This window comes from Vidua macroura, chromosome 17 (assembly GCF_024509145.1).
Source record: "Vidua macroura isolate BioBank_ID:100142 chromosome 17, ASM2450914v1, whole genome shotgun sequence".
NCBI classification, from domain to species: Eukaryota; Metazoa; Chordata; class Aves; order Passeriformes; family Viduidae; genus Vidua; species Vidua macroura.
The window spans coordinates 7,166,781-7,178,145 of record NC_071587.1 but is presented as its reverse complement, the minus strand read 5'-3'; the positions used below and the strand labels follow the sequence as shown (position 1 = coordinate 7,178,145).

At 60.4% G+C, this 11,365-nt stretch overlaps 1 protein-coding gene across 2 annotated transcripts; it reads left to right on the top strand.

Annotated features, from left to right (window-relative positions):
• The first annotated feature begins 1,169 nt into the window (after positions 1-1,169).
• CD40 (CD40 molecule) lies at positions 1,170-6,951 on the top strand. 2 transcript variants are annotated; one of them, XM_053992767.1, is made up of 9 exons: positions 1,170-1,248; positions 2,482-2,563; positions 3,130-3,255; positions 3,345-3,488; positions 3,714-3,813; positions 4,740-4,801; positions 5,048-5,146; positions 5,571-5,596; positions 5,978-6,951. In XM_053992767.1, exons 1-9 carry the CDS (start codon positions 1,201-1,203, stop codon positions 6,053-6,055), a joined length of 765 nt encoding a protein of 254 aa, XP_053848742.1. In that variant the 5' UTR covers positions 1,170-1,200; the 3' UTR covers positions 6,056-6,951. The 2 variants fall into 2 exon arrangements, with proteins under 2 accessions (XP_053848742.1, XP_053848741.1); XM_053992766.1 differs by having other exon boundaries at positions 5,900-6,951.
• The last annotated feature ends 4,414 nt before the right edge of the window (positions 6,952-11,365 follow it).

Sequence of the window (11,365 nt, the reverse complement as noted above, 5' to 3'; positions counted from 1 at the left end):
GTACTCTGCCCCGCTGTGCGGGTAGCGGGACCGGGGGCTCTCGAAGGGGCTCCTGCCGAGCGGGAGCACCGGCCCCCGCTGCCGCCCGGGACCGGGAGCAAGGGGCGCTCACAGCCCGTGGCCACAGGAGACCCTGCTCAGGCAGTGCCCGGCGCCGCGGGGATTTCCCAGGCCAGGCCCACGGGAGTCGGGCCCAGAAATCCCCTTCTCTCCGCAGCCGCCCCTTTTGCCCTCGAGATTCCCCAGGGACCCTTCGTGCTCCCGAGTGAGTCAATTCTGGGAATTGACATTGGGCCGGGGAATCCAGAGCGCTCGGTTCCCAATTCTCGCTGCCCGCGGGGAGCACGCTGCCCTTCTCCCGGGAGCAGCTGTGACCTGGCGATGGCCGATTGTGGCCACCAGCCTCCGGCTGGGGCCGAGGCCGTGACCGGGCAGGCGGCTGCTGCGGTGTGTCCTCTCGGGCATCGCGGCAGTGCGGGCAGTGTGGCGGCAGTGCTGTAAGTGACCGGGACACCGAGAGGCGCTGAGGAGCCACCGTTCGCTGCCCAGCCACCGCAATGCCAAGAGAAGTGCAGGGAACGTCTCCGGAGCGGGCAGGGATCCTGGAAATTCCTTGGCGGTTGCTGGGAACCCCTTTGGGGAACTGAGACGAAGGTACATTAACGTCACAGCACTGTTGCCCCTTCCCCTTTCAGGACTGACGTGTTTGCGGGACAGTCCGCACAGGCCAGGGCTCTTGGCGGCTGTGGGGGCTCTCCCTGACCACAGCCGTGGGGGCTCTCCAGGGCGACAGCTCAGGGGCTCTTAAAGGCTAAATTAAAAAAACAAAAAAAAAACCAAAAAAAAAAAAACCAACCAAAAACTCTCTGAGCTGCTGTTGGAAAGAAGAAGTGAAACCTGGAGCTCCTGGGGGGGGGGGGGGGGGGCGGGGGGCTGCACAGGCGCTCCCCTCTCCTCTCCTTCCCGCGGACCGCGGCCGACCCCTGCCCCTGCCCCTGCCCCTGCTCCTGTCTGCAGCCGTGACTCCGGGCCGGGGGCTCCCGGCGGTGGCAGCGCGGGGCTCGGAGGGGCCGGCCGGGAGCTGTCCCCAGCCGGGGCTGGCGGGGAAGCCCCGGGCAGAGCGGCCCAACGCCCCTTCCTGGGCGGGAACGGACCGAGGCGTTCTTAGGAGGGCGGCGGCGGCGGTCGGGGCGCAGCGCCATGAACCGGCTGGGGCTTTTGGGACTGCTCTGCGCGGCACTGCTGGGCGTGAGTGGGGCCGGGATCGGGCCATGGAGCGGGACAGGGGCAGAGGCGGAGGGGATCCCTCCATCTTTGTGTCTGGCTGGGCTTTCCGGGAAGGGGCACGCTCCGGCCGCTCCGGCCCGTCCCCCCGGCGCAGCCGCCCCCTCCGGGGAGCTCCGGGGCTGTGCGCGGGCGGCGTCAGCGGGACCCGGAGGCGCTGCCGCGTCGGGTCTGTCGGTCCGCTCTCCCGGGACCCAGCCAGGGCGGAGGAGTTGTCTGGGCTGCCTGGTATCATCTCCAGGTCTTCTACCCACGCGCTTTCGCTTTCCTTCGATGGCGCGGGCCCGGCAGCCCAACCCGCCCTGCGCTAGCCCGGGGGTCCCGCACGGGCAGGGACGGGCAGCGGCGAGCCCCGGGACCCTCGGCCGGGACCCCCAGTCGGGCGGGACGCTGGAACCGGCTGCTGGCGCTTCTTGCGCTTCTCGATTGCATGTGGGCGGCTGGGACGGCCCCGCGGCCTCGTCGCTGTCCCCGCACCGGGACTGCTCGAGGTGCCCACGGGGGTGGGCTGCGCCCGGCCGTGCTGGGTGCTCGTATGGCATCCTCGGCCCGGCCCTCGCTCCCTCGCTCTCTGCCGGAGCCCCGTCCCGCTCCCCAGGATGGCCAGGCCAATCTGCCGGGATCTGCCGGACTACTGGGGATGGGCAGCGAGGGGCTGGCTCTATGAGAGGAACGGGTGCTCTCTTGTACCCTGTCTTGCCCGAGAGCTCATTCCCTGCCTCCTTTTTCCCTTCCCTGTGCAGGTAGTCCCCTGCCAGGAGGAGCAAGGGCAGGCTCTGGCAAAGTTTGCATGGGTGATGTGTTTGACTGGGGTTTTCCTGTCCCTCAGGGACGGTGTGTCAGCCTTGGGAAGGGGCTGGCAGTGCTCTGGGCGTGAAAGCTTGGTGATCACTGCTCCCTCTGTGAGGGACTGCAGTACTGTCGGCAGGGGCACAGGGTGATGTGCAATCATCTTATCGTAGGAAATCTGGGGAAATATGGAGCAACTCTGCCAGAATCACTGCCACCCCACTTCAAAGACAGCACTGATGGCATCAGGCAGCGTGGGTGGCTGATGTGGTCTGTGGTTAGTGGAGGTGTGGGAAGAGCGGTGTGAGGAAGCCCTCACTTCAGGGTGCAGGTTAGCACATGAGTCTGTGGAAGCGCGGTGATGCGGGAGAGTTGGATATGAATTCACATATCCATTGTTTCTTCCAGTGCTGGGAACCTGGTGGTGCCTTTACATGCTTTGATAAGCAGTATATATACAAGGGCAGATGCTGCAACCGGTGTCGGCCAGGTATGGAAACCCTTTCCTAGGGACCTCACAACTGGGCTGTGCCAGGACCTGCTGCCTGGGCACAGCAGGGAAAGCTTCGCTTGGTGTGATGGAGCCCCTTCACCTCACTGCCAGCAATGCTGACAGCCCTGTGTCATCTCAGTATAGAGCAACTGGGACCTTGTGGGTGCTCTAAGAGACCCCTTGGACCTCACCAAATGTGCCACAGCTCTCTTGGGACTGTTTGTGCTCTTGCAGCTACAGGACCCCATGGCAAAGGCAGCTTTGTTGGGAGAGTGTTGGCACTGGCACTAGCAAATTGTGATGGTGTTTGCCAGCTCCTGCTGTCACTGTCAGGTCATCTCCCAGTCCCTGGATGCTGGCGTGGCCCCACAGCCCTCCCTCCCCACCTGGCCCCTGCAGTGTTTGTGGTCATCAGGCTGACTCCTTCAGCCCTGCCTTCCATGCAGAATAGTGCAGCAGTCCCGGCATCCACAGCTGCCAGCCTTCCCCTGTCCTGCTGGTAGAGGTGCTGTCTGGAGAGAGGGAAAGCCCCCTTGCCCCTTCCTCACCAGCCTCTATTGCAGGGGAAAAGCTGGTCTCTGAGTGCAATAAAACAGAAGACTCTGTCTGTGCCCCCTGTGAGAGTGGGCACTATCAGCCAAGCTGGACCAAGGAGAAGCACTGTGCTCCTCATGATATCTGTGAAGGCAGTAAGTGCTCCCTGTGACCACTGACCCCATCCTGGGGGGACTGGCTCCCCTGCTTGGTGTCTCACCTCGTCCATGCTCCCTCTGCCCAGATGCTGGCCTCATTGTGAAGATGCACGGAAATGCAACACACAACACGGTGTGCCAGTGCCGGGGTGGCACGCACTGCTCTGACATCAGCTGCCAGACCTGCGTGGAGAACCAGCCTTGCCAGCTTGGCTCTGGCTTTGTGGCAGGTAAATCTGACAAGCTATTCCCACTCAACAGGACTGATGCCCTGTCAGTGCTTGACCTCAGGGAATGGGGGTTCCCCCAGCATGGTGCCCCCTGGCAGGGATTTGGGAGAGCTGTGCCATTGCCACAGGGCATTCTGCACAGCTGGACTCTGCAGCCCCTTGTCCCCTCAGGCCCTCACCCCCCATAGCCCTACTGACCTTCCTGCTATCTCTGCTCCTCTTCAGCCAAGGCCATGGACCGGATGTCATCCCCCTGTGAACCCTGTGCAGAAGGCACCTTCTCCAATGTCTCTTCTAAAACCGAGCCGTGCTACCCCTGGACAAGGTATTGTCTGAGTACAGACCATGTCCTTCCACCAGACCCAGTGAACACATCCTCTGCTGCCAGTTTTCTTGGTGGCTTTGGGGACTGGGCAGCTGGGCTGGTCTGTGAGTGACATGGCATCTGGCTGGTGTAGGGCCAGAGTGAGAGGAACAGGGCTAGGAGCACGGTGCAGACCAGGGCAGCATTGGCTGAGGTCGAGGCAGACATTCAGGCACTTGTGTTTGTCCTTCACTATGTGCACAGACTGCTTGTCCCTTCAGGGGTGTTCAAGCTGTCATCCATGCTGGAAGTAAGGGATCAGGGTCTATGGGGATGCCCCATGCCCTGTTCAGGTTCTCCCTCCCAGTGCTCTCTGTGGCTGTAGTCATCAGCCAAAGCACAAGCCCTCTCCATGGGGAGTTTGGCTTTGAGGATGCCATGAACTGGTAGGTCATCCCTGTCTTTAGAAAGCTGCTTGAGGGTTAATTGCAGTTCCTGGTAGAAACATGAGCCTTATTTCCAAGCTGAATTAGTCTTGCTTCAGCTGCCAGCCATTGGATTTCACTTTGCTTTTATCTGTGCCCAGAAATTACTTCCCCACAGAGCCACTTGTAGCCTATCTTAGCTTTTCTGCCATAGCTACAATGCTCAAGCCCTGGGGGCTTCTCTGACCAGATAGGTCTGCTCCTTCCTGTGCCTTGCCCCTAAACTTGTTCCCATCCTCAGCAGTTTCAGCAACTCCAGGCCAAGTCCCAGGGTTGGTACCCTGCTGTGTACCTGCTAATCCCCTCATGCTGTGTCGGTGGGGGTCCCCCTGCTTGCCCTACTGGAGCTTGGCAGGCTTGGAGCAGGATGCGTTTTGGGGCAGCTTGGGTGCCTGCCCAGCCCCAACTATTCCCTGAGCTCGGGTTACTGCTGTGGTTACATGGTCTTGTTCTTCCCGGCAGTTGTGAGGAAAAGGGGCTGGTGGTGAAGGTGAAAGGGACGAACTCCTCGGATGTGATCTGTGGTAAGTGCCCGGTGCCCAGGGCTGACCCAGTGCAAAGCAGAGAGCACCCCAGGGCTCCAGCTCCTGCAGCACTCAGAAGAGCTGGCCTCATGCATGGTGTTTTTGGGAGGGGAAGGTCTGAGTGCGTGGCCAGTGTGATGCCTTCCTGCCTCTCTGTCTCCATGAGGGATCCCTGTGGGGCTGGGGCATGACTCCGTGCCATGCGTGGTCCCGCGGGTGCCTCGCTGACCCTGTGTCCTCCTGCAGAGTCGAGCAGGCGCTCCTCGCTGTCGGTGCTGATCCCCATCGCAGCTGCAGTTGTCACATGCCTCGTGGGTGTCTGCATCTACTGCCTGGTGCACACAGGTGAGGGGCTAAAGCATGTGAACTGCTGCCCTGGCCGAGGGAGGGACAACCTTAGCCAGAGGGGCCATAAAGGGCTGAGGGGTTCAGCCAGGGAGGACAGTGGCAGCTCTGCTGAGAGTGAGGAAGCTCCTCTGGGGACATCACCAGGACAGGGTTTGCTGAGTCCCACTCTGTGTTTGGGAGCAGGTGTGTTGGCACTGCTGCAGCCTGAGCTGGGCCAGCCCTTGCGTGACAGCACTGGTGCCCCATGAGTCCATTCTGACTCCTGCTGTGACCCCCAGCCTGGCAGTGGCAGCAGACATAATGTGAGCTGCAGGACCTGTGATGCAGCAGCACCAGCCCTGGCTCTGACCCTGGGAAGCTCCCTGCAGGGCAGGAGCACTTCCCCCTGAACATTGCCTTCTCTGTCCCTCTTTCCATCCAGATTTCAGGCGGCGAGTGCCAAAGGAGGTGAGTCTACCTAGAGTCCCCTCCAGCAGTGGGTTGGGATCCCTCCTGGGCACAGCTGGGGTTGTTCCAGCAGCAGAGCAGGGGCTGTGGCTTTGCAATGCAGGAGGGATGGGGGCTGAACTAGGCTGCCTGGCTGGGGCAGGACAAGGGCTGGGGCAACCTGAGGGTGCTGCTGGCAAGTGCTGAGCATTTGGGAGGGACCCGTACTCTGGCCTGCATGGGAGTATAGTAGGAGCCTGTAAAAGACATGGGTGCAGAGTGGGGGAATGTAGCTGCCTGCCCCTGACCCCTGCCCCTGTGCAGATAGAGGCTGGGGAGCCCGGAGAGAACCCAGATACCCAGCGGCCCATGGAGCAGGATGAGAATGTCTTGCCTGTGCAGGAGACCCTACTCAGGGGCCAGCCTGTGGCCCAGGAGGATGGCAAGGAGAGCCGCATCTCGGAGCAGGAGATGCTGTGAAGGCGCAGGGCGCTGCCTCCGACAGGAGCACAGACTGGACAGCACCATCTCCTCTGTCCCCTCTCCAGCTGGGGAGGAAATCTGGCATCTGGCCTGGCTGCAAATGATGTGATGCTGCTATGGACCATGGCACGACCACCCCACGGGAATACCACTACAACTCCTGGTCTGTCACTTGCACAGGGCTGCCCTTGTGGAGCAAGGCTTGGCTGCCCGCATAGGGACATGGAACAGAGCCCCATCCTGCTTCCTGCCCAGGTGATGCAATGACCTGTCTGGCTGCTCTCCTGCTGAGCTTTTGCAGAGCCCAGTGCATCCCCTGGCCACAGCAGAGTGTCACTGCTGACAGGAAGACCCCAGCACAAAGCCCCGTCTCCCTGAGTGCTGGGGAAGCCAGGGCCGGGAAAGGGAGCTGCTACTGTGAGATCACTACGGCAGAGCTCAGTCTCCTGTCCGGGGTGCTGTGGAAGCGCTGCCCGTGCTGGAGCAGGGCGCGGTGGGTGCTGGCATCCGGACAGGGCACCCCGGCCCTTCCGTGCCGTGCAGCGCTGCCGGGCTCCGTGGGACGAAGAAAGGCAGGACCGGCGGGCCCGCGGCTCTGCCTGGGCCGGGGCTGGGGATCGCGGCGGTGGGGCCGGAGCGCAGCCACCGGCGTGCGGCGGCCGGGAGATGGTGCTGCGGGACCGGCGCGGGCTGCGCGGGGCGGGACCGGCACCGCCCGCCCCCGCCCCGTCCCGCGTACGCTCCGGGTGGGCGCGGGGGGCTCCGGCCCAGCGCGGGGCCCCCTCCCGCGGCTCCCCCGCACAGCCGCCCGTCCGTGCGGGAGCGGCCGCGCTCCGTCACCCTCCACCCACTGCTGGCGAGACCGTGTGATTAAACGTGCTTATCTGCCCCTGTGCGTGAGCAACCCCGGGCCCCTGCCGCCCACCGGCGCCCCCGGGACCGGCGCTCCCAGCTCTGATGTTCCGGGAAGGATGCTTTGGGAATGGGCGGGTGCTCCCAAGGCAGAGGCTCCCAGAGCTGCCACCAGCTGTGCCGACCCCCACCGTGTCCCCAGGCCCTCCCCAGCACACCCTGGCTGGCCCCACTCCCCTGCATGCGCTTCCCCTGTGGCTGCCCTCACTGACCCCCACAGCAGGAGCTGCCCCAGCACAGCCATGCCCAGCCCGTGTCCCATGCCGGAGGAGACAGGGAATGTGGCCAGGGCTGCCTGCAGCAGGCAGCTCCGTGCCCCTCGCCTCACTGCTCTGGCAGTAAAATGCACAAGTGGGGTCTGTCGCGCTGCAGGGCAGCACTGTGGGGTGCTGTGGTGTAGCAGTGGGGTCACCACGGGCTCCAAAGCACTGGTGTAGGGCTGCAGTGGCACTGAGCCCACTGCAGGCTTTAGGTACTGGGAGCAGCCTCAGCCTGTGACCCACCACTATCTGAACACAGGCAGCATGACGTGAGAAAGGCCATAAATCCCAGAGCAGGAGCAGCTGGAGCATGGAGCAACTTTGCTAGTACAGGCAGTGGCACATTATTTAAGGCTCCTCTTAAAACCTAATGTTAGGTTTAATAAGGGAGATAAAAACATGGCAGCAGCTTTCCCTCCTCTCAGGGCTTGGCAATCCCAGCAGTGCCAGTGGGATGGTCTCAGGCTGGGCAGCATTCCCTTGGCACTAGCCCAGAGAACACCCAGTTCCGGGGACAGATGTGATCTTGCTCCTGCTGGAGGAGAAGGTGTTATGTGGGCCCCAGATGCAAAGTCTTTGGCCCCAAACATGAAGCCCCAGATGGTTTCCAAAGGACTGTCATCCCAGGTGGCAGGCTGAACTCTCTTGGGCCACCTCCCCACTTCCCCCAAGGCTGACCCTTCCCTGCTGGCATGCAGCATGCTCAGTGCCCACTCCCCCGTGTCAGACATGTACCATCTCATTAGCGCGCCTGTCCCCCAAAGTGAGAAGGGAGAGCGCGTGAGGCCTAATTGAATGTAACTAATTATTCACTCTGCAAATGCTCTGTTTAAATGGGATTGTGAGGGACAGAATTACTCATTCCGAAAAGGGGAGAGAAAAAGAGAAAGACAGAGATAAAACAAATAGAGGCGGATGCTGGAGCTGCAGCTTGCTCTCTCTCCCTAGAATACCAATTACCGGATGAAGTGATTGTATAAATCTTTACCGAGTGAACGGACTGTACTAGTCACTTACTCCTGTCCTCTTATTATGAGGAAGCAATGAAAAATCATCCCACTCTCCAGTCCAGTTAAGGGACTGTCCAGTCCCTGTCTTGGGCAATATCTCACCAGCTGGAGAGCTCGTCCTGGGGCTTTCTCAGGGTAAGGGTCCCACTGAGACAGGGCTGAGCACTTGGCAGGAGCCCATACCCCTCCTGCACCCGCAGCCCTGGGGAGGAGCAGTGGCTGGGCGTGCTCTGGGGAGGTGCAGGACTTCTGCCCCAGCAGGAGCCAAACCATGCCAAGCCATGCAGCGCCCTGGAACATGGGGAGACATGGGCTGGCCAAGGGCCCAGTGTCACACATGTGACAGGTCACCCAGAGACCCCAGTGCCTGGCTCAGTGGCACTCCAGGTCTTGATCCCTCACCTTCCTTGTTCTTCCTTTCTGTGGGTCCAGCCCTGCCAGGCCCCTGGTCTCCTCTACTGGCTCCTGCAGTGCTCACTGAAAAGGGAGAACACGGTGCTTCCCACCCTCTTCCCACGCTGCAGTCAATGTTTCTCACTCAGGGTGTCTCTGCTCCACTGGTTGCAGAAATGCACTTATTGGCAGTGACCTCCATCACTCTTGCCTGCCACAGCTTTTAATCCCAGATCTCTCCAAACACCCACATTTCTGTTCTCAGTAGTGGTGTGGGATGGGAGAGGAGGTCCTGGCCATGCAGAGCTGGGAAAGCTGACAGAGTCCCCCTGCATCTTGCCATCAGTGGCGAGCACCCACATTCTGGGGTCCTGCTGCATGGGCTGGTGAGGACCCAGCCAGTCCCATATTCCCTGCAGGCAGCCCTGGATCCCCCTCACCACAAGGCACCCACACCACAAGGGGCTGCTTTACGGGGACAAAGACCACCTGGTCTCCACATCCTGCAGCCAGAAACAGAGAGACCCCCTCAGAGGGGCACTGCAGGTGCTATTCCAGAGAAGCCACAGGAGTTGTGTGCTGGGTTCAGCTGGTGGGGAAGACAGGCTGGGCACAAGTCAGTGACAAGAGGGTTAAGCCTCCAGTCTGTCCTGCCTTGTCCTGATTGTTGCCAGCAGTGAGTTTCCATGCACTGAGATGTGCGTGTGTGGGTGTGAGGGAGAGATAACATCATCATCATCATAACAAATGCAGTTGTGCAGCTCCATTCTCTGCTTATTGGCTTTCTTCTCTTTATCTATAAATAATTGTGGGGACACAATAGACTTTTAAGTCTGCCAAAGAGTTTGTCTCCCTCCAGCAACCGTATTGCTACAGTGCTGCCACCTTATCTGCTTGTAGAAGGATGAGGGTGGGAAAAATATTTACTGTCAGGGATATTTGTCATCTGCAAATTACCTCCACCTACAGTTCGCAGCAGGGATGGGACTGACAGCGCTGTACTGTGGGAGTGTGAGCACAGGGGGTCTCCACGCTGCCCCAGACCCACCTGAGCCTCGTCCCATTAGCTGGTGGGGTGGACAGCAGCATGCTGGCAAACCCACCATGTGTGCAAAGCCATGCCACAGGGATACAGCTGATGATGCTGAACCAGGCACCAGCAAGTGCCTTGACACAAAGGATCACCTTGATGGGACTGGGACATTAGACTCAGAGGTTTGCCAAGTTGCCAGCCCCTCTCCAAGCACAGGCCTGCACCCCCAGGCTGTGCAGCAGCCCCCAGCACAGCAGCCCCAGGCACTGACCACTGTGAGAGCCCCAGGCCTTACTGTTCTCTTGCAAAGGCCAAAGGTGCTGGACACTCCAGCACTCTCTCAGCACCCAATGTCCCTGCTGGCCCCGCTCTGCCTGCTGCTGCCAGCCCCACCAGGCTCGCTCACTGCTGGAATTCCTCACATCCTGCAGCCCAGAGGCCTTTGCACAGCACTTATCACTGCAGTGTCCAAGAACCGATCTAATTGATGTGACACCAATTATTCCTGTATCACTAAATGCAGAATTAATGCATCTGTGTGTACAAACTTCCTTAGACCCTGACCATGAAATTATGACTTTGACATGAAAAGAGCCAGAGCCCAGGAGCACCGTCTCTCAGCTGAGCCCCCATCACTGCAGCTCTGGCCAGCCCTGCTGGGACACCTTTCCTAATGGCCACAGGGCCACGCAGGATCCCTGAATCATCCAGCTGGCTGCACGGAGAGCTGGGGCTTGTGGCTCTTTGCAGACTGGGCTGCAGCCATGGTGGTCCCACACAGCCATGCCAACCCAGGCGGCACCAGCCCAAAAGTGAGTGCTGGCAGAGCTGCCCTGGCTATTGTGACAGCCAGCCCAGGGAGCTGCATGCTCCGCAGGGCAGTGCAAAGCCATTTCTGGGCTGCTCAGCACAGCTTATGCAGACTGCAAAGCTCTTGGCTTGGACATGGACTGGTGCTGGGAAAAGCCATTCATTGCACTTGAAATTTTACTGTGAAATTAGGCTTTGCCTGGACACGCAGGGCTTGGCACAAGCAGAAGTTTGTATTTTGTAAATTGCTTTCTACAATCAATTAAAGAAAAGAGATGACTGTAGCCAGAGGTGGCACACGAGATGGCTCCAGGTTGGGGCTGATTCCAGATGCCTGCCATACAGCCCCAGGAGCAGTCCCAGCCCAAAAGGAGCAGCCTCAGAATGGGGAGATAATGTGGCTGGGCAGAGCCTCACCTGGTGGAGGAGGGGGTGGGCAGCTGTGGGGGGGGGAGGATGGCCCCATCAGGGGCTGCTCTGCTGCCCCTGTGCCCACACTAACCACTGGGGTCACATGGGAGCACACGGGAGCTGCTCCCAGGCCTTTGCACTGTGCCAGTCAGTGGCCGCTCAAGTTGGAGCCGTCCTGGAGATGTGCCCTGTCCCCTCCCAGCCTCATCCCAGCACCAGCGCCCCTGATATTGGCAGCACACCATGGTGCCAGCACTACTCCAGGGCAGCAAAGCAGAGAGGTCCTAAGTGAGCTGGGGGTGCAGTGAGGCACAGCCAGCATGGCAAAGCTCTGGTACCCTTTCCTGTCACATTTGGGCAGAGCATGGTGAGCACAGCATGTGTTGGGCTGCTCAGATGGCATAGGGCTTGCCCTGGTTCTGGTTTGCTCAATGTTTTCATTAAGGACCTGGATGATGGAATAGAGAAAGTGCTTATT